This window comes from Oncorhynchus mykiss, chromosome 1 (genome assembly GCF_057628025.1).
Source record: "Oncorhynchus mykiss isolate SJ-2025 chromosome 1, ASM5762802v1, whole genome shotgun sequence".
Lineage (NCBI taxonomy): Eukaryota > Metazoa > Chordata > Actinopteri > Salmoniformes > Salmonidae > Oncorhynchus > Oncorhynchus mykiss.
Window position 1 is genome coordinate 82,880,106 of NC_143022.1, and position 20,673 is coordinate 82,900,778.

Below are 20,673 nucleotides of genomic sequence, written 5' to 3' on the forward strand. Positions count from 1 at the left end.
CTCCCTCCCTCCCTCCCTCCCTCCCTCCCTCCCTCCCTCCCTCCCTCCCTCCCTCCCTCCCTCCCTCCCTCCCTCCCTCCCTCCAGTACATACATATCTGTCCCTAAGGACAAGGTCATAAAGACATGTTTGTTTTGTGTAAACACAACTCTTTTTTATTTATTTTTTAAAGCCTCCTTGAAGTCAAGATGAAATTCAAGACTAAACAGCTTTACAATCTTACTGGATCAGATTAGATTCAACCCCCAAACAACCGCTAGCGTTTATGGCGTTTGGCCAGTTACTGAAAGGTTGCTAGTTTGAATCGTCGACCGACAAGGTGAAAAATCTGTCGCAGTTAACAATGTCAGACCTTGGCCGTGACCCCACTCTCCGAGGGTGTTTCAGGGAGAGTTGGGATATGCAAAAAAAGACATGACTAATTCACACATGGGTGCACACTTGTACATGTGTGAAATAAGGCTCAACCACCAAATTATTGTTATTATTATTCACCAACGCAACACTCTCAAGCCATTTCTCCTGAATAACTGCCTTATGTTTTAAATTGAAACTTCCCATTTAGCTTGACTAGCTACAGACCATCACATAATGATACAGATACAGTACACCAAGGCCTGAAACTAGTTTAGCCTTCTTGCTCCTTCTGCATTTAAAAGCAACATTATCCCCATCTAACTACATCCATTCATTCATACCCATTTCCATGAAAGTGTCTTCCCCTTTTACTGTTCGCTGATGGTCTGTTTGTAAAATATAATCTTTCATTCTCTCAATGCTTTCAAAGCTTGTGCGGGGACCATTCAGGATCCTGTGATCAGTGTGTTATCATCTCTGTAACCTATTCCATCTGGCTCTGAGACAGTGAAGGCACTCCCAGCGTCTCTCCATAGTTAAACCCCTATTGGAAGAATATGAAGTACACTAAATTAGGATTTAAACATCTTGCAACAACATGCATTACAAAAAATATTGTTATTTATGTCTGTTGTACTCATTTGGGCAAACACTGAATATCAAAATTGTGGCATTGGGATTTGAAATGATTTAGTTAAATGTGAAAACATGAAGCTGTTTTTGTTTTTGTTCCATCAAGAAAGACCCAGGTAGGCCTACGTCACTTCAAAACAGAAAAAGAAAACAACCACCAAAGAAGATATTCAAATCAATCTCTTCTTTGGCTAAAACCCCTCTTTAAAAACAATGGTGAAAAATAGAAGAACTACTGGGGTTATTCTGTTTTCGGTTTTTCTGGAATCCAAATAAACATTTTTAAATCTTGAAGCAGCTTGTAGCTGCACTCTGGTCATTATAGAGTGTGTTCCCTCCAGCACGTACATGAACTGCTGCCCCAGGGTTCAATCCCACAGAAAATCCCTCTGGTTTATGCATCCATGTAAATACCCTATGCGAACCTTCAAAATACTGTGATTGCTATTGACTCCCACAATTGCATTATAGACCCCTGAACAACAGAAAAAAATGATCCCTTATCCAATTTTGTTAACTTGATTCCAATCAGGAAAAATATACTGCTGCAAACCAGGACTACACTGCTAAACAGCAGTGAAGACTCCCGAGCTACAATGAGATTTGACCATTTGTTTTTGATAACAAATGTTAAATATCTTCAAACCAGTAGTTTGGCAAGGGGTTACTGATCAGTGATGTAATGGTACAAAAATAGGTGGGTAAACTCCGATTGCCGGTCGCGGTGAAAAATGTAACGCTCCCCATACATTCAATGCATTTTCCCACAGAAGGTGGGGAAACACTCTAACAAAATAAAAAAGGTGTATAAAAGGTGTTGACGTGCGTTTAATGCTACTGATATACAGTGTCCCTTTAGGCCTAGATTACTTGTCACTGAACATCTTGACTCTAGGTCAAAAGGGTCAAGTTTGGCATTTGACAGTGGTAGTACATACATTAGTAGTATAAGTTGTAGTTTTATTTCTTGTGAGCCTCTCAGACTACAACCCAGTAGAAAGCGTGAGACAGCACACTGCCCTTACATTTTCCCTAAATAGTATGATAGAAAAGTCCACTTAACATCAATTGGCGAACTACTATTTACAATCACCATCAAATCACCATCAGTCAGTTTTCTGGGACATCTGCAACCCATGACAATCAAAGGAAGGAAAGACCTCAATCAGTGATCATACATGTGATCATCAAAGCTAATGAAAGTCTCTCTGCTTAGGGAACAGCAAACTGCCCTGTCTAACAGACTGTGGAACAGAGGTGAACATATGTCAGAGTATGGCAATTCCACACTAACAGAATGATGTTGAGATTTTTCATTTGAAAATGTATGGCAAACAAAAACTCAATGATTTCAAACCATACAACTCAATGCACAGGACGACTTTTAACAATTTCCTCTTACAATTGTACATAAATACATTTACTTGAAGAACAAGTATGTTTGTTTGGTAACAGAATGACATCACGAATCTCAGCATCACCCTGTTACCTTGGAATTCCCCAGTACACGCTGACTGAACACATGCAAACAAGTTTCCTCGCGTGCACACACACACACACCACTGTACCGTAACATTATGCCGTTAAACAGAAACAAACTGTAAACATACACACACACACACACACACACACACACACACACACACACACACACACACACACACACACACACACACACACACACACACACACACACACCACACACACACAGCTGTGCCTTCACCCTAGAGAAAAAATACTCCAAACAGGATAACACACATGAACACATAACAGGAAAAAAAAATAACAACACTGTCTCTATATATGAGCTGTCTAATGAGCTGTTGCTTGTTGAGATGCCTTACAATGAGCATGACTTACATCCTGCTGACAAAAACTATAAGAAGAGCATGTTTTGTACTGCCCTGTTGACATGAAACAAAAGCAGGTTGAGTAATGTATACTAAACGCCACATGCCACAATTTCAAATATTTTGCTGAGTTACAGTTCATATAGGGAAATCAGTAAATTTAAATAAATAAGACCTTAATCTATGGATTTCACATTACTGGGCAGGGGCGCAGCAATGGGTGGGTCAGGGAGGGCATAGGCCCACCCACTTGAGAGCCATGCCCAGCCAATCAGAATGAGTTTTTCCTCACAAAAGGGCTTTATTACAGACAGAAATACGATCCCCTAGGGGAAGAGGCCGGATGTGCAGGTCCTGGTCTGTGGGTGTGCGGCCGGTTGGACGTACTGCCAAATTCTCTATAACAACATTAAATTCTCTGGCAACAGCTCTATTGGGCATTCCTGCAGTCAGCATGCCAATTGCGCAGTCCCTCAAAACTTGAGACATCTGTGGCATTGTGTTGTGTGACAAAGCTGCACATTTTAGAGTGGCCTTTTACTGTCCCCCTGAAAGGTGCACCTGTGTAATGATCGTGTTGTTTAATCAGCTTCTTGATATGCCACACCTGTCAGAATGTTCATTAACAGGGATGTAAACTAATTTGTGCACAGAATTTGAGAGGAATAAGCTTTTTGAACATATGGAACATTTCTGGGATCTTTTATTTCAGCTCGTGAAACATGGGACCAACACTTTACATGTTGCGTTCATATTTTTGTTCAGTGTAGTAAATAAAGCAGGACAATTTTGTAATCAAAACAGACATGGTTTTGTTATCCCATGTTACAGTAAAAACACAATGAAATGGGTTGGAAAGAACAGTCCCAATCAACTCACAGATACAAACAGAGATTACAGGATAATCTGAATGCATGTTTTCCATGTAACAAACACATACAATGGAATTGCCCAGAAAAGATGGTCAGGACAACAATAGAAAAGTGATTAAAAAAAATAAAAAAAATCACATTTGATTATATTTATATTTATTTATTATATATATATTTATTTGATTATAATAGTGATGAATAGTGTGAAAAGACAAATAGTGTTCTTCAGGTGTGTGAAGTATCCGAATGTACCATTCAGACCAGGGGTGTCAGACTCATTCCATGAGGGCCTAGTGTCTGCTGGGTTTTTGTTTTTTCCTTTCAATTAAGACCTAGACAACCAGGTGAGGGCAGTTATTTACTCATTTGTGACCTTAATTCATCAATCAAGTACAAGGGAGGAGCGAAAACCTGCAGGCACTCGGCCCTCTGAGTATGGCTCATGTGCTTTAGAATCATCACTGCTATCCCCTATCCCCTAATCCATATTCCCTATACCCTATCCCCTATATGATTGCTGAAGCTCACCCAGTCATTCCACAGTATAAAGAGGTAGAGTATTGTGCCAACAGTGGAGGCAAAAGGTACTGCAATGCCAGCAGCCGCCTCAATCTATGAATCATGTCTAGCACTTTACAGTAGATGGAGGGAGTCAGTTCATCCATAAATGATAGCATCCTCAGAGGACTGGCCTATTGACTACTCATGAGGTTCAGTAATGTCAGTCTATTGGAGAGACTCACCAGACCACTGCAGGCTATATATCTGGAGATGTTTCCCACCCAAAACATTAATATACAACATCTACTGTGTATCAGATCTGGAAACTCATTCACACTCAACATAGTTAAACATAGTGTCATGGCTGTCAATGTACTGAACCATTAAGTCTTCTAATGGTTTGGTCTGGAGGAGAGAGTGTCCCCTACTGAACCCATACCACTACAATCTGCTCAGTTGCCTTTCCAGACATTTGATTTCAAACCTTACTTTGACCCATTCACAATACATTGACAATGGGTCAGTCTGTTCTACTAATCATTTAGAAAAGAGCTATATAGTAGACTACCGAGAGGTTTTGAAGATTAAGTGGAGATTTGCCAAATGCTCGCTTGAAAGGATGCCCCACACCTTCACACATTTAGGCCCTCCATGACTAGGAGGTCAATCTCTAAATTGCTTCGTGCTAATCACACCCCACAGACAGCACTCATGCAACAGTAGCATGTTGGATAACTCTCCAAACCTGGCACTAATGTGCTGTATGACAGCACAGCAAACATGTCATCAGCGGGCTACTTACAATTACAGGGGAATCCTATTAAGTTTTACAGTACATTTCAATGATTCTTTTAACAGATGATCCTCTCTAACATAACCAACTTACAGCTTCCACCACAGATGCATTGCAAACAAATAATTATGTGTACACTGGCAGCAAGAAAGTACATGATCAAATCTGTACATTAACTTGTTCATGTCCATACCCAGGATTTAAACAGGTGACTGATATAAGCCAACATCTAAAAGTGAAACAACAGGAACCAACCTATGGGAAAGTATGTGGACTGTACTCACAGGGTTCAGGCTCGTCACAGTAAAGCCTGTGTCGTCATGATGCTGCCTCAGAATCACCATGAGGCCCTGGATTTCAAACGTCATCCGATCCAATATGATGTCACATAATTCCTTCTCTGTTGGTAATGGACCGCACCAAGAGCACAACTCATCCCAGCAACTGCCATAGGCACAAAAGTGGGGAGAGTCCAGCTGATCAGTTATCTACTGTCTGGTGGTGTGGTCTCAGCTGGGTTAGGGGAAAGAGGCACAGCCCAACAGAGCAGCCCACTACACTGTCAGGCAGTCAGTCAGACAGGGTTGACCTGGGTCATGTAGCGTCCCACTGGGCGACCTGGTGGCTCCATTCTGACACAGAGCATGAGACTCACCCGCCCAGTCATCCAGACAGGGAGGAGCAGCACTGGGGTTCTGAAGGAGAGGACGACAACCTCACATCCCCCCCTTTTCATAATTCAAGAAAGAGTCCCCTGTGGTTAGTCTGTCATGTTTTGGGAATGAGCCCTACTGTAGTGACTCAAGATGAAATGTTTCAAATCTAAAGAATATCATAGTTTCCCTGATCATTTCTTCATATTAAATCATGGATCATAAAAGCATCACAATGTGACGAAACTGCAATTCATAAGCACACACAATGAGGAGATAGTAAATGCTCGATTGAGGCTTTTATCTGTCAATACACAATGTATTCTTAATGAGAATACCACTCAGCATTTGACCCTCGGTGACCTTTACAGTAGCACGTCAAGTCCTGTCTGGATCAAACTCTTGATTCTTTTTCCCACCAATTTTTTTTCTTCAGGAAAATACAATTCCTAACTCCTTATGTATTTGTATCATTTGGATGACAGGATAGGAGCAGTGATACAGAGTAGTAGAGGGAGAATAAACAACTAGGCCTTATGCGGGGATCAACCGGGATCCCCGCTGCAGGGGGGAGTATATGGTTCTGGTGTTTCCGAAGGTTTAGTTTATTAGGAACCCCATTAGCTACTCTTCCTGGGGTCCACATAAAACATACAAATACATGACAAAGTACAGAGCAGTAATAGACAATAACAAGATAAATTACATTAACCCCCCCCCCCCCCCCACCAAAATGTACAAAATAAAAAGATATATAGGAATGTCTCCAGGGGACAATAAAATACTATTTACACACTATTCACATATGCTGTATATATTCTTAAATACAGTACAGTTAAATGACATCTTTAGAAAGACGAGAGGTGTTACTCACTCGACCAGACTCCACAAACTGATCCACAAACTGTTGATTCTAACCAGAGCTGGAGCTAATCATATTTTAATTTGAATCACATAAAGCATTAGGACTGTAATGGATGTAATCTATCAGCCGTCACAAATGCACTGATCTTTAAATGTCTATCTGTAGTGTACACAGTGTACACTTCTATTTATAGCCTCTAAGTGGGTTAATCCTTGTTACGTAACATTTACAACTTGGAGGGAAGACATTTAAATGGGACTCTCCCTTACACCATGCTGCCTCCTCAGAGCATGTTGTCATATCAACCTATGTCAATGTCTTCGCATTCCGTACTGGACTGGTACCCTAGGGGCAAGCAAGCCAGCTACACTTTGAAATACAACCAGAAATGGCAAGTTTCTATGTGTAGCTTGTTTGTATATCGAGACATTTTTTGTCAGAGTGTGACAATCTATATTTGTGGACATTTCGGTAATGCTCGACTTGAAGACCTAATACTTTAAATTACTTGCTATTAGCATGTATAAAGGAAGGTTAAAATATATAATTTTGTCAAGACCTAGTAGGTCACTGACTGGCATCATCCTTCATGCAACAGTTATGCCATATCAGCATAAACCTCCAGCCACTGTCCCACATCATGCATTATAAACCAACTCAATGCCATGTCTGTGAGCCAACATCATGTTACACAAACGCTCCATCAAATCTTCAGATCTGCCAACACCATCCACACAAACAAACACACAGCTAGGGGTTACCACCTTGCATTTTGTAACAAGGGACTGTAGATAAATAAACTTACACTAAATATTAAGCTTGCACTGAATGTGGTGCAACGCATCAAATGCATACATTAATTTAGAAAATTGCATGCAGTCTTTGCTAATAACACAAAAACAAGCACCCATGAATTACTTCAAATTCCACATATCCTGGAAATCCCTTTAGTGCTTTGATTGAGACAAGCCATATGTTCATTCAGTTCACTGTGGATGGCTATATGGGAGGCACTGAGGGTATGTGTATATGTTCACAGTGAGGACAGTCCAAGGGGAGAGAGGGGTGCCTACATGAGTAGTTTAATGGCGCTAAGCCCCCTGCATTCCTGACAGGCACAGTTCTGCTTCAGTGAGTTGGCGACCCTGACCCGAGTGCGATTAGGAGATCATTAGTGGTGGGGAGTAACAGACACACTGTCTCTGTGCCAGACTGTAGGGGTGGGCTGTTAGCATTGTGTGGAAGGCAGGCGTGGAGAACACACTGAGAGACGAGCTTGGCTGGGGGCTTTTAGTGCCCTGCGGCTGTTCAGGTTGAGAGGAGGACCCCCTGGCAGAGCTGGGAGTCTTCAGGCTCCACCAGCAGCCATCATGGAAACATTCCCCTCTTTTCACATTCCCGGACAGGCACAACCTACGGGCTGAGCTGGGTCGGCGGCACACATTGCTTTAGTGGCGTTCCAGAATAGGCGGTGTTAAAAGGGGCCTGTCTTTCATCCATTGGTGTTTTTAGCGCACCATGGGGATTAAGATTCTGTTTCCTGTGGATCTGGTTCAGGTTGGGTGGAGGACATGTCCCAGAACGTTTCCCAAACCCCCTTCTGTTTTGTGATCTAATGCTTACAGGCACCAAAGACAATAAACGGTCTAAAAAAGGACACACCTGGGCAGAAACTGCAGGTACGATATTCTGATCTCATCTGCTATTAGTCAAATCCAACAGTAAAGATAAATGAGTATTCCACTGTGTGTAGAGGATTTTCATTTCTTTTTCTTTTTCCCCCTTTTTTGTGGTATCCAATTGTTGTAGTAGCTACTATCTTGTCTCATCGCACAACTCCCGTAGGGGCTCGGGAGAGACGAAGGTTGAAAGTCATGCGTCCTCCGATACACAACCCAACCAAGCCGCACTGCTTCTTAACACAGCACGCATCCAACCCGGAAGCCAGCCACACCAATGCGCCGGAGGAAACACCGTGCACCTGGCCACCTTGGTTAGCGCACACTGCGCCCAGCCCGCCACAGGAGTCGCTGGTGCGCGATGAGACAAGGACACCCCTACCGACCAAGCCCTCCCTAACCCGGGCGACGCTAGGCCAATTGTGCGTCGCCCCACGGACCTCCCGGTCGCGGCCGGTTACGACAGAGCCTGGGCGCGAACCCAGGAACTCTGATGGCACAGCTGGCGCTGCAGTACAGCGCCCTTAAACACTGCGTTTTTGATCTTCACAAACCCATGAGGTAGAGATGAAGTCAGGCAGCCAAACATGATGTACAGTTATTCAAATAGTAAACTTGAGTAAAATGGTAAAGTGAGTCTAACACAGTGGGGGTATTGTCCACTTCTCTTACGCAACTGACAGGCAATCAGATTATGATATCAAGTGGTCTGTTCCAATCCACATTCTGATTAAAGCAACACAGTACGTGGTTGGGAGTCACATGATAAAGTCACTTGAATGAGAGTGCATAAAATTATAAGTAAAAGCAGAGGGAATTTTTCTGCAGAGAAGCTTACTTGTTTTTCCACCATTTCCTTGGGTATTTGGGGAAAGGTGAGATACAGTTCATATGAGGAAATCTGTCAATTTAAATAAATTCATTAGGCCCCAATCTATGAATTTCACATGACTGGGAATACATCTGTTGGTCACAGATACCTTAAAAAAAAAATGGGCCTCAGGATCTCGTCATGTTAATTCTGTGCATTCAAATTGCCCATTGATAAAACGCAATTGTGTTCGTTGTCTGTAGCTTATGCCTGCCCATACCATAACTCCACCGCTGCCAGAGGGCACTCTGTTGACATCATCAAACAGCTCGCCCACACGACACCATACACGTGGTCTGCGGTTGTGAGGCCGGTCGGACGTACTGCTAAATTCTCTAAAACGACATTGGAGGCGGCTTCTGGTAAAGAAATGAACATTCAATTCTCAAGGCAACAGCTCTGGTGAACATTCTTATAGTCTGCATGCCAACTGTCGTAGGTTATGCCTGCCCATACCATAACTCCATCGCCACCATAGGACACTCTGTTGACATCGACGTTGACATCATCAAACAGCTCGCCCACACGACACCATACACGTGGTCTGCAGGTTGTGAGGCCGATTGGACGTACTGCTAAATTCTCTAAAACAACATTGGAGGCGGCTTATGGTAAAGAAATTAACATTAAATTCTCTGGCAACAGCTCTGGTGGACATTCTTACAGTCAGCATACCAACTGAACGCTCCCTCGAAACTTGAGACATCTGTGGGTTTGTGTTGTGTGACAAAACTGCACATTTTAGAGTGAAATTTTTAACAGATTTACGCACAAAATTAAAGAGAAATAAGCTTTTTTGGTGTATGGAACATTTCTGGGATCTTTTACTTCAGCTCATGAAACATGGGACCAGCATTTCACGTTGCGTTTATATTTTTGTTCAGTGTAGTATGTTTTCCTTCATCCAATGTGACAGCTATGCTTTCATAGCATATCTGAGACTTGGGTTGTTCGCTGAGGGCTAGCACAAGTTCACACCAGCTGTGCCCCCTTTAACACCCCACCAAGAGCTTCTTTCACCGCGTGGTAGTCTAGACATTCCAGGAAGCACAGCTCCATTCACACAATAACGCCTTTCTTTTTACAAAACAAAAGCTCAACTGATTTGGCTGACAGATGTCAAAACAGAAATGACACAGAACAGAAGAAGAATCGGACATCTACAGTATACAGTCATTCAGCCCATCTGTGCAACTTGAGAGCTGCAGTGGCCTACACAATTAATGCTTGACAGATATATGAATTGGACTGATAAGTGTGAGGAAGATAATGGGAATTCAGAAAAATAGAATGAACATGGACACGCACACCCCCTCTGGACAATATACCAAAGAAAAACCAATTACCAAAATGTACTCAAATTGCAATTGTCTGCAAAAAAACAACAGTATTACAAGTCCTTACAGCTGGACTCACTGTGAGAAATTAATTTTGGAAGTCCATCTCAATGTTTTATTAATAAATATAGAGTGCATTCGGGAAGTATTCAGACCCCTTGACTTTTTCCACATTGTTACTTTACAGCCTTGTTATAAAATGTATTAAATTGTCCCCCCTCATCAATCTATACACAATACCCCATAATTACATAGCAAAAACAGATTTATAAAAAATTTAAATAAGAAATATCAAAATGTACATAAGTATTCAGACCCTTTACTCAGTACTTTGTTGAAGCACCTTCAGCAGCAATTACGCTGCCAAAGGTGCTTACAAGTTTGGCACACCTGTATTTGGGGAGTTTCTCCCATTCTCTGCAGATCCTCTCAAGCTCTGTCAGGATGGATGGGGAGCGTTGCTGCGCAGCTATTTACAGGTCTATCCAGAGATGTTCGATCGTGTTCAAGTCCGGGCTCTGGCTGGGCCACTCAAGGACATTCAGAGACTTGTCCCGAAGCCACTTCTGCGTGGTCTTGGCCGTTCAGCTTTCTCTTGATCCTAACTAGTCTCCCAGTACCTGCCACTGAAAAACATCCCCAGAGCATGATGCTGCCACCACCACCATGCTTCACCGTAGGGATGGTGCCAGGTTTCCTCAAGACGCGATGCTTGGAATTCAGGCCAAAGAGTTCAATCTTGGTTTCATAAAACCAGAGAATGTTGTTTCTAATGGTCTGAGTCCTTTATGTGACTTTTGGCAAATTCCAAGTGGGCTGTCATATGCCTTTTACTGAGTAGTGGCTTCCGTCTAGCCACTCTACCATAAAGGCCTGATTGGTGGAGTGCTGCAGGGATGTTTGTCCTGCTGGAAGGTTCCCTCATCTCTACATAGGAACTCTGGAGCTCTGTCAGGGTGACCATCGGGTTCTTGGTCACCTCCCTAACCAAGGCCTTTCTCCACCGATTGCTCAGTTTGGCCAGGCGGCCAGCTCAAGGAAGAGTCTTGGTGGTTCCTAACTTCTTCCATTTAAGAATGATGGAGGCCACTGTTCTTGGGGACCTTCAATGCTGCAGAAATGTTTTGGTACCCTTCCCCAGTTCTGTGCCTCGACACAAACCTGTCTCTGAGGTTTACAGACAATTCCTTTGACATCATTGCTTGGTTTTTGCTCTGACATGCACTGTCAACTGGGGCCTAAATATAGGGGCCTTTCCAAATCATGTTCAATCAATTGAATTTACCACAGGTGGACTCCAATCAGGTTCTAAAAACATCTCAAGAATGATCAATGAAAACAGGAGGCACCTGAGCTCAATTTCCAGCAAAGGGAAGGGGTCTGAATACTTACTGTATGTTGAGAGAAGCTGTAAATATACACCCTATAGACCTCAAACTCATCTCTGGATCTTGAAGCCAGTTTCACTGCGTTTTTCATTGTTCCCCTCTAATCAGGGACTGATTTAGACCTGGGACACCAGGTGGGTGTAATTATCAGGTAGAACAGAAAACCATCAGTCTCCAGACCTCGTAGGGTAAGAGTTGAATACCCCTGCCCTATAGCCTTCACACAGATAACGTGCTTCTGATGGGATGTCTGAGCATCAAGTGTCAGGCATTTAGAGTGAAATGAATGTAGCTTTAGGAATACACTTTAGACAGGTGCAAATAATGCATTGAAAACAGCCTCTGTCAGCAGCTTTCCAAGCAGCACTGCTGATATCATTTCTATGCCACCAATGTATGAGACATTCCAGTCATTTTTGGGGGATGAAACAAATGAGAAATTACAGTTTGAGTAAGTAGTTATAACAGTGGTGCTGTAATGATTCTATAATCATATAAGGGGTCAGGGATGAGCCACTCCAGCCCTCGGGGGCCTTATTGGTGTCACACTTTAGCCCCAGCCAACACACGACTCCAATAATCAACTAATCATGTTTTTCAGTTTACAATTAGTTTAAATCAGCGTTGTTTATTAGGGATGGAGAAAAGGTGTGAAAACACTCCGGCCCCACGGACTGGAGTTGCCCATTCCTGCCCTAAGGCATCTAGTTTTTTTTAAACTACTGAAACGTGAGATAACTAGACAACTTCTGTCTGAAATGTTCTATTATGCTAATCTTTGAGACCCCTATGGCATGCATACTTGACTTAATTTGTTAGCTTTACATCTCCTTTCAACTCAGCAAATTGGTGCATTTGATAACAGATTATGCCTTAATGTCGTGTCATGGTTTCTCAAGGTCCAGATAGAACATTGTGAATTAAATGTCTACCAAAGAAATACTTTCTCGAAGGCTTTTAAATAAAACATTAAAAATAATATTAGTATAGGCCTCCTTGCCTATATGTCGACTTTGATGTTTTGTCAGAAAACAATATATTTTACAATTGAGACTTCTGGCCCTGTGGCGAATGGAATTTACTATGGATGTCTTACCTTTCACAAAGAAACCTTTGGGTTTAGCCTAATGACACAAAGTTGAATAGCCCAAATGTGCCTACAGCTTCTTCACGTTCACTATAGAATATAGACTCAGAGAAGTCTTTCTTTACCATTGGTAATTTATCTGTGCAATGGATTACCACAGTATAAGTCATAATACCCATAACACCTAGTGATCAAACAAGGAACTGGTTCCAATTGTTTTCCACCATTCATTTTTCCCATAGGGGATTTTAGAAACACTTTAAAAAAGAGGTCTGTTTTGTATAGACTTACCCTGGCTGGACGTTTTGATAACTGTGGAAATCTCTGAAGGACAAGATTACTTTTATATATTCGCCTGTCCTTACGCCCCCAAAATGTAACGCCAATTAGCTGCTAAAATGGCTGTCATAAAGAACTACAAATGCCACGGTGACACATTGGTGCGACAGGAAACAAGCTCTAAAGAGAGCATGTTTAAAACATGAGAAAATGAACAAGAAAATAACCTTCTGATGTTGCCCATCCATGAGACTATAATTTGGGCTAACTGATATGAGTCATATATTAAGTACATAGGGAACATGTTCCAGTTTTAGACTGAATATCATATTTCCCTACATGCCCTTGTATAGCCCCTCTTTTTTGGTTATTGTGATGTGCTTAAAAAAAAAAGAGTTAAATACCAGACTGTTTTACGCTGCGCTATACATGCAGTAAGCTGGCGACTTCGCAAGGCTAATTTTATTTAGCCAAACGCAAAATGAAAATGTACAAATGTTCCAAACACACCATTGTATGAAAGACTGTAAACATGAAATTAAAACAAAACTCAAAAAGAAAAACAAATTCAAGAGGAATGTGTTTATTACATGCCAGACAATCATCTCCTATATGCTTCAATTTTATTTATGATACTCTTCACCATTCACCCTCAACATCTCAACAGGTAGCCCATGGAAAGTGTTTTTTAATCTTAAAGCTTCGATTGGAATATTATGTTGGAACATTAAAGTAGGCCTAACTGCATTTTTAAAAATGCAGACAGCTGACAATTCTCATCCCACTGAGTCACCAAACTCATTGGAGTCTTTCAACGAACATAGACATGACCTGGAAAGTTCAAATATGTGACAAACAATAGGGCAATTACAGTGATTTTACATGAGTTTGCATTTAATTTATTGTAGACTATACTGAACTGGAAAATGATACAGTACGTATTTGTTTCCATAAAATAGTAGAAGGTATAATACATACATCACAATGAGGTTAGCATCAGGAATCATTATAGTGTATCAAAGTGATGCTTCTAATACAGAAGATAATGGGGCAAAACATGAGTATGTATTGCCCCATTATGTATTTTCCCTTCATTAGGTCACTTTTTCTACCTAAAAATATCACTCCCATCTTGTGATGGCCATCAACCAAGGGAATAACAGTTACTGAATCAAATACTGAAGTCCTAAGAGCACGAAAGTGAATTCATGGTTTAACGCACACATTTATGGTACAAAAGCAATAGAGCTCTTCCACAATTCTCAAACAGAATAACTTTTCATTTGAACTGGTATACAAAGAAAGAACACAGGCCTACAGTTCATTTCCAACTCATTAGCTTTTCGAAGAATAATACAAAAAATATACAAAGATAGAAAATCAACCTATGGTCAGAATGGATGTCCTGGTTCCATCAAAAATAAATACCATAATATTTTCTCTCTAATATCCCACTTCTATACCTCATGTTCTAAACATCAGGGTCTGTACTGGCTGTACTGTGATGGGACAGGGATGCTTCCAAATCGCTGTGGCGCTGCACCTAAGGCAGTTCTGAAACCTTGTGACGAAGGCATCCCTGCACCCATTCCCAGGTTCATCCCTATCCCTATCCCCATCCCCGGCCGGGCTAGGTCCTGGTTGAGCATGCTGGTGTAGGGGGAGGCTCCGTAGCTGAGGCCCATGCCGTAAGGCCTTTGAGGCTGGGTGTTGGGGAGCACCACAGGGTGGACATGCCTCCCAGGGGTGTTGAAGGAGAACTCTGGCGGCGGGCTGCTGGGTTTAAACGGGGTGGAGGTGAGACGATTAATGTCCTCCGAGGGTTTGGGGGGAGGGGGGACAAAGCTAGACAGGCCCCCGTAGTCAGAGGGTCTGAGTGTGCTGGCTGGGAGCGCCTCGGCCATGAGGGAAGGCCGGATCCAGTCATCCTTGAAAATCTGAACCGTCAGCGTGGACACGAGGGTGAAGAGGCGGTTGGTCACATGGGCCAGCACCATCTGCTCGTTGGCATCCCGGCGTATTCTGACATGGACGGAGCCAGCCTGTACACAAATCCGGTGGAGGAGACAAGGAGTTAAAGAGACTTTAAACTTTGTTTACTCTACGTCCTTCCTCCCTCTCCCTCCCTCCAGTTCTCTCCCTCCCTCCAGTTCTCTCACTCTATCCCTCCCTCCAGTTCACTCACTCTATCCCTCCCTCCAGTTCACTCACTCTATCCCTCCCTCCAGTTCGCTCACTCTATCCCTCCCTCCATTCCCTCTATCCCTCCCTCCATTCCCTCTATTCCTGCCTCCATTCCCTCTATCCCTCCCTCCATTCCCTCTATCCCTCCCTCCAGTTCGCTCACTCTATCCCTCCATCCATTCCCTCTATCCCTCCCTCCATTCCCTCTATCCCTCCCTCCATTCCCCCTATCCCTCCCTCCAGGTCGCCCTATCCCTCCCTCCAGTTCACTCACTCTATCCCTCCCTCCAGTTCGCTCACTCTATCCCTCCATTTCCTCTATCCCTCCCTCCATTCCCTCTATCCCTCCCTCCAGGTCGCTCTATCCCTCCCTCCAGGTCGCTCTATCCCTCCCTCCAGGTCGCTCTATCCCTCCCTCCAGGTCGCTCTATCCCTCCCTCTAGTTCTCTACCTCCCTCCAGTTCGCTCTATCCCTCCCTCCAGGTCGCTCTATCCCTCCCTCCAGGTCGCTCTATCCCTCCCTCCAGGTCGCACCCTCCAGTTCGCTCTATCCCTCCCTCCAGGTCGCCCTATCCCTCCCTCCAGTTCACTCCCTCGCTCCAGTTCGCTCTCTGCCTCCCTCCCTCCAGTTCGCACTCTGCCTCCCTCGCTCCAGTTCGCTCTCTGCCTCCCTCGCTCCAGTTCGCTCTCTGCCTCCCTCGCTCCAGTTCGCACTCTGCCTCCCTCGCTCCAGTTCGCACTCTGCCTCCCTCCCTCCAGTTCGCACTCTGCCTCCCTCCCTCCAGTTCGCACTCTGCCTCCCTCGCTCCAGTTCGCACTCTGCCTCCCTCCCTCCAGTTCGCACTCTGCCTCCCTCCCTCCAGTTCGCACTCTGCCTCCCTCCCTCCAGTTCCCACTCTGCCTCCCTCCCTCCAGTTCCCACTCTGCCTCCCTCCCTCCAGATCGCACTCTGCCTCCCTCCCTCCAGTTCGCACTCTGCCTCCCTCCCTCCAGTTCGCACTCTGCCTCCCTCCCTCCAGTTCGCACTCTGCCTCCCTCCCTCCTGTTCGCACTCTGCCTCCCTCCCTCCTGTTCGCACTCTGCCTCCCTCCCTCCTGTTCGCACTCTGCCTCCCTCCCTCCTGTTCGCACTCTGCCTCCCTCCCTCCTGTTCGCACTCTGCCTCCCTCCCTCCTGTTCGCACTCTGCCTCCCTCCCTCCTGTTCGCACTCTGCCTCCCTCCCTCCTGTTCGCACTCTGCCTCCCTCCCTCCTGTTCGCACTCTGCCTCCCTCCCTCCTGTTCGCACTCTGCCTCCCTCCAGTTCTCTGCCTCACCCCAGTTCCCTCCCTCCCTCACCACAGCTCCCTCCCTCCCTCCCTCACCCCAGTTCCCTCCCTCCATCACCCAGTTCCCTCCCTCCCTCATCCCAGTTCCCGCCCTCCCTCTCTCCAGTTCCCTCGCTCCCTCCCTCCAGTTCTCTCGCTCCCTCCCTCCAGTTCTCTGCCTCCCTCACTTCCTCTCTCCAGGTCCCTCCCTCTCGCCCAGTTCCCTCCCTCCAGTTCTATCGATCCCTCCCTCCTACCAGTTCTTTGCCTCCCTCCAGATCTCTGCCTCCCACAAGTTGACTCACTCCCTCCCTCCCTCCTACCAGTTCTCTCCCTCCCTCCCACCAGTTCACTACATCCCTCCCTCCCACCAGTTCGCTCACTCCCTCCAGTTCTCTGCCTCCCTACAGTTCTCTGCTTCACTCCCTCCCTCCAGTTCTCTGCCTCCCTCTCTACAGTTCCCTCCCTCGCTCTAGTTTGCTCCCTCCCTCCCTCCAGCCATCTTTCCAGTTCACTCCATCCCTCCCGCCCAGTTCCCTCCATCCCTCTAGTTCCTTCCCTTCCAGTTCCCCCCCTCTCCAGTTCCCTCTCCATCCCTCCCTAAAGTTCTCTCCCTTCCCCCATCCCTTCCTCCAGTTCGCTGCCTCGCTCCCTCACCCCAGTTCCCTCCCTCCCTCACCCCAGTTCCCTCCCCCCCTCCAGTTCTCATCTCCCTCCCACCAGTTCTCTGCCTCGCATCTCTCCCACCAGTTCTCTGTCTTGCTCCCTCCTTCCCTCCAGTTCTCTGCCTCCCTCCCTCCCTCTCTCCAGTTCGCTCCATCCCTCCCACCCAGTTCCCTCCCGCCCTCTCTCCAGTTCCCTCCCGCCCTCTCTCCAGTTCCCTCTCTCCTACAAGTTCTCGCTGCTCCCTCTAGTTCTCTCACTCCCCCTCCAGTTCCCTCCCTCCCTCCCTCACCCCAGTTCCCTCCCTCCCTCACCCCAGTTCCCTCCCTCCCTACAGTTTGCTTCCTCCCACAAGTTCTCGCTCCCTCCCTCCAGTTCTCTGCCTCGCTCCCTCCCTCCCTCCCCTCCCACCAGCTCTCCTCCCCTCCCCTCCCCTCAGTTCGCTCCCTCCAGTTCTCATCTCCCTCCCACCAGTTCTCTGCCTCGCATCCCTCCCACCAGTTCTGTCTTGCTCCCTCCTTCCCTCCCTCCCTCTCTCTCTCCAGTTCGCTCCATCCCTCCCACCCAGTTCCCTCCCGCCCTCTCTCCAGTTCCCTCCCGCCCTCTCTCCAGTTCCCTCTCTCCTACAAGTTCTCGCTGCTCCCTCTAGTTCTCTTGCTCCCCCCTCCAGTTCCCTCCCTCCCTCACCCCAGTTCCCTCCCTCCCTCCCTCAACCCAGTTCCCTCCCTCCCTCCCTACAGTTTGCTTCCTCCCACAAGTTCTCGCTCCCTCCCTCCAGTTCTCTGCCTCGCTCCTTCCCTCCCCTTCCACCAGCTCTCCTCCCCTCCCCTCAGTTCGCTCGCTCACTCCCTCCAGTTCTCTGCCTCGCTCCCTCCATCATTCCTCCAGTACCCTCCCTCCCTCCAGTTCTCTGCCTCGCTCCATCGCTCCATCCCTCTCACCAAGGTCCCTCCCTCCCTCTAGTTCTCTCCCTCCCTCTAGTTCTCCCCCTCCACTTCCCTCCCTTCCTCATCCCTTTCCCCCCTCCCTTACCTCTAGTTGTCTCCCTCCCGCGCCCCTAATAGTTGTCTCCCTCCCGCCCTCTCTCCAGTTCCCTCTCTCCCTCCCTCCAGTTCGCTTCCTCCCACAAGATCTCGCTCCCTCCCTCCAGTTCTCTGCCTCGCTCCCTCCCTCCCTTCCCACCAGTTCCCTCCCTCCCACCAGCTCTCCCTCCCTTCCCTCAGTTCGCTCCCTCCAGTTCGCTTCCTCCCACAAGTTCTCGCTCCCTCACTCCAGTTCTCTGCCTCGCTCCCTCCCTCCCCTCCCACCAGCTCTCCTCCCCTCCCCTCAGTTCGCTCCCTCCAGTTCTCTCGTTCACTCCCTCCAGTTCTCTGCCTCGCTCCCTCCATCCTTCCTCCAGTACCCTCCCTCCCTCCAGTACCCTCCCTCCAGTTCTCTGCCTCGCTCCATCGCTCCAGTTCGCCCCCCACCTCCAGTTCGCTCCATCCCTCCCGCCAAGGTCCCTCCCTCCCTCTAGTTGTCTCCCTCCTGCTCCCTCTAGTTCTCTCCCTCCCTCCCTCGCTCCCTCCCTCATCCCTCTCCCACTTACCTCTAGTTGTCTCCCTCCCGCGCCCCCTAATAGTTGTCTCCCTCCTGCCCTCTCTCCAGTTCCCTCTCTCTCTCCCTCCCTCCAGTTCGCTTCCTCCCACAAGATCTCGCTCCCTCCCTCCAGTTCTCTGCCTCGCTCCCTCCCTCCCTTCCCACCAGTTCCCTCCCTCCCACCAGCTCTCCCTCCCTTCCCTCAGTTCGCTTCCTCCAGTTCTCTCGCTCGCTCCCTACCTCCAGTTCGCTTCCTCCCACAAGTTCTCGCTCCCTCCCTCCAGTTCTCTGCCTCGCTCCCTCCCTCCCCTCCCACCAGTTCCCTCCCTCCCACCAGTTCCCTCCCTCCCACCAGTTCCCTCCCTTGCTCCGTCCAGTTCTCTCGCTCCCTCCCTCCAGTTTGCTGCCTCGCTCGCTCCTTCCCTCCAGTTCACTCCCTCCCTCCCGCCCCCTCTCCAGTTCGCTCCATCCCTCCCGCCTAGTTCCCTCCCTCCCACCAACCCCTCCAGTACCCTCCCTCCAGTTCTCTGCCTCGCTCCATCGCTCCAGTTCGCCCCCCACCTCCAGTTCGCTCCATCCCTCCCGCCAAGGTCCCTCCCTCCCTCTAGTTGTCTCCCTCCTGCTCCCTCTAGTTCTCTCCCTCCCTCCCTCGCCCCCTCCCTCATCCCTCTCCCCCCTTACCTCAAGTTGTCTCCCTCCCGCGCCCCCTAATAGTTGTCTCCCTCCCGCCCTCTCTCCAGTTCCCTCTCTCGCTCCCTCCCTCCAGTTCGCTTCCTCCCACAAGATCTCGCTCCCTCCCTCCAGTTCTCTGCCTTGCTCCCTCCCTCCCTTCCCACCAGTTCCCTCCCTCCCTTCCCTCAGTTCGCTCCCTTGCTCCGTCCAGTTCTCTCGCTCCCTCCCTCCAGTTTGCTGCCTCGCTCGCTCCTTCCCTCCAGTTCACTCCCTCCCTCCTGCCCCCTCTCCAGTTCGCTCCATCCCTCCCGCCTAGTTCCCTCCCTCCCACCAACCCCTCCAGTTCACTCTCTCCATCCCTCCAGTTTGCTGCCTCCCTCCCTACAGTTCTCTGGCTCCCTCCCTACAGTTCTCTTGCTCCCCCAGTTATTTGCCTCGCTCCCTCCCTCCAGTTCTCTGCCTCCCTCCCTCCAGTTCTCTGCCTCCCTCCCTCCATCCTTCCTCCAGTACCCTCCCTCCCTCCAGTTCTCTGCCTCGCTCCACCCTTCCAGTTCGCCCCCCCCTCCAGTTCGCTCCCTCCCTCTGCCTCCCTCCCTACAGTTCTCTGCCTCCCTCCCTACAGTTCTCTGCCTCCCTCCCTACAGTTCTCTGCCTCCCTCCCTACAGTTCTCTGCCTCCCTCCCTACAGTTCTCTGCCTCCCTCTCTACAGTTCTCTGCCTCCCTCTCTACAGTTCTCTGCCTCCCTCTCTACAGTTCTCTTGCTCCCCCTAGTTCTTTGCCTCGCTCCCTCCAATTCTCTCGCTCCCTCCCTCCCTCTAATTCACTGCCTCGCTCCCTCCATCCTTTCCTCCAGTACCCTCCCTCCAGTTCTCTGCCTCGCTCCATCCCTCCAGTTCGCCCCCCCTCCAGTTTCCTCCCTCCCTCTAGTTGTCTCCCTCCTGCTCCCTCTAGTTCTCTCACTCCCTCCCTCCCTCTAGTTGTCTCTCCCTCTACTTCCCCCCCTCCCTCCTCCCTCTAGTTCTCTCCCTCCCTCCCTCCCTTACCTCTAGTTGTCTCCCTCCCGTGCCCATAATAGTTGTCTCCCTCCCTCCCTCTCGCTCCCTCT

At 47.5% G+C, this 20,673-nt stretch overlaps 1 protein-coding gene across 1 annotated transcript in view; it reads right to left on the bottom strand.

Moving 5' to 3' along the window:
- Window positions 1-14,041: 14,041 nt before the first annotated feature.
- LOC100136270 (zinc transporter 6) overlaps window positions 14,042-20,673 on the bottom strand; it is an 80,185-nt gene continuing 73,553 nt past the window's right edge. The window contains exon 15 of the mRNA XM_021613015.3: window positions 14,042-15,207. Coding sequence (XP_021468690.2) covers window positions 14,644-15,207 — 564 coding nt within the window. The 3' untranslated portion in view covers window positions 14,042-14,643. The remainder of the gene's footprint in view (window positions 15,208-20,673) is intronic.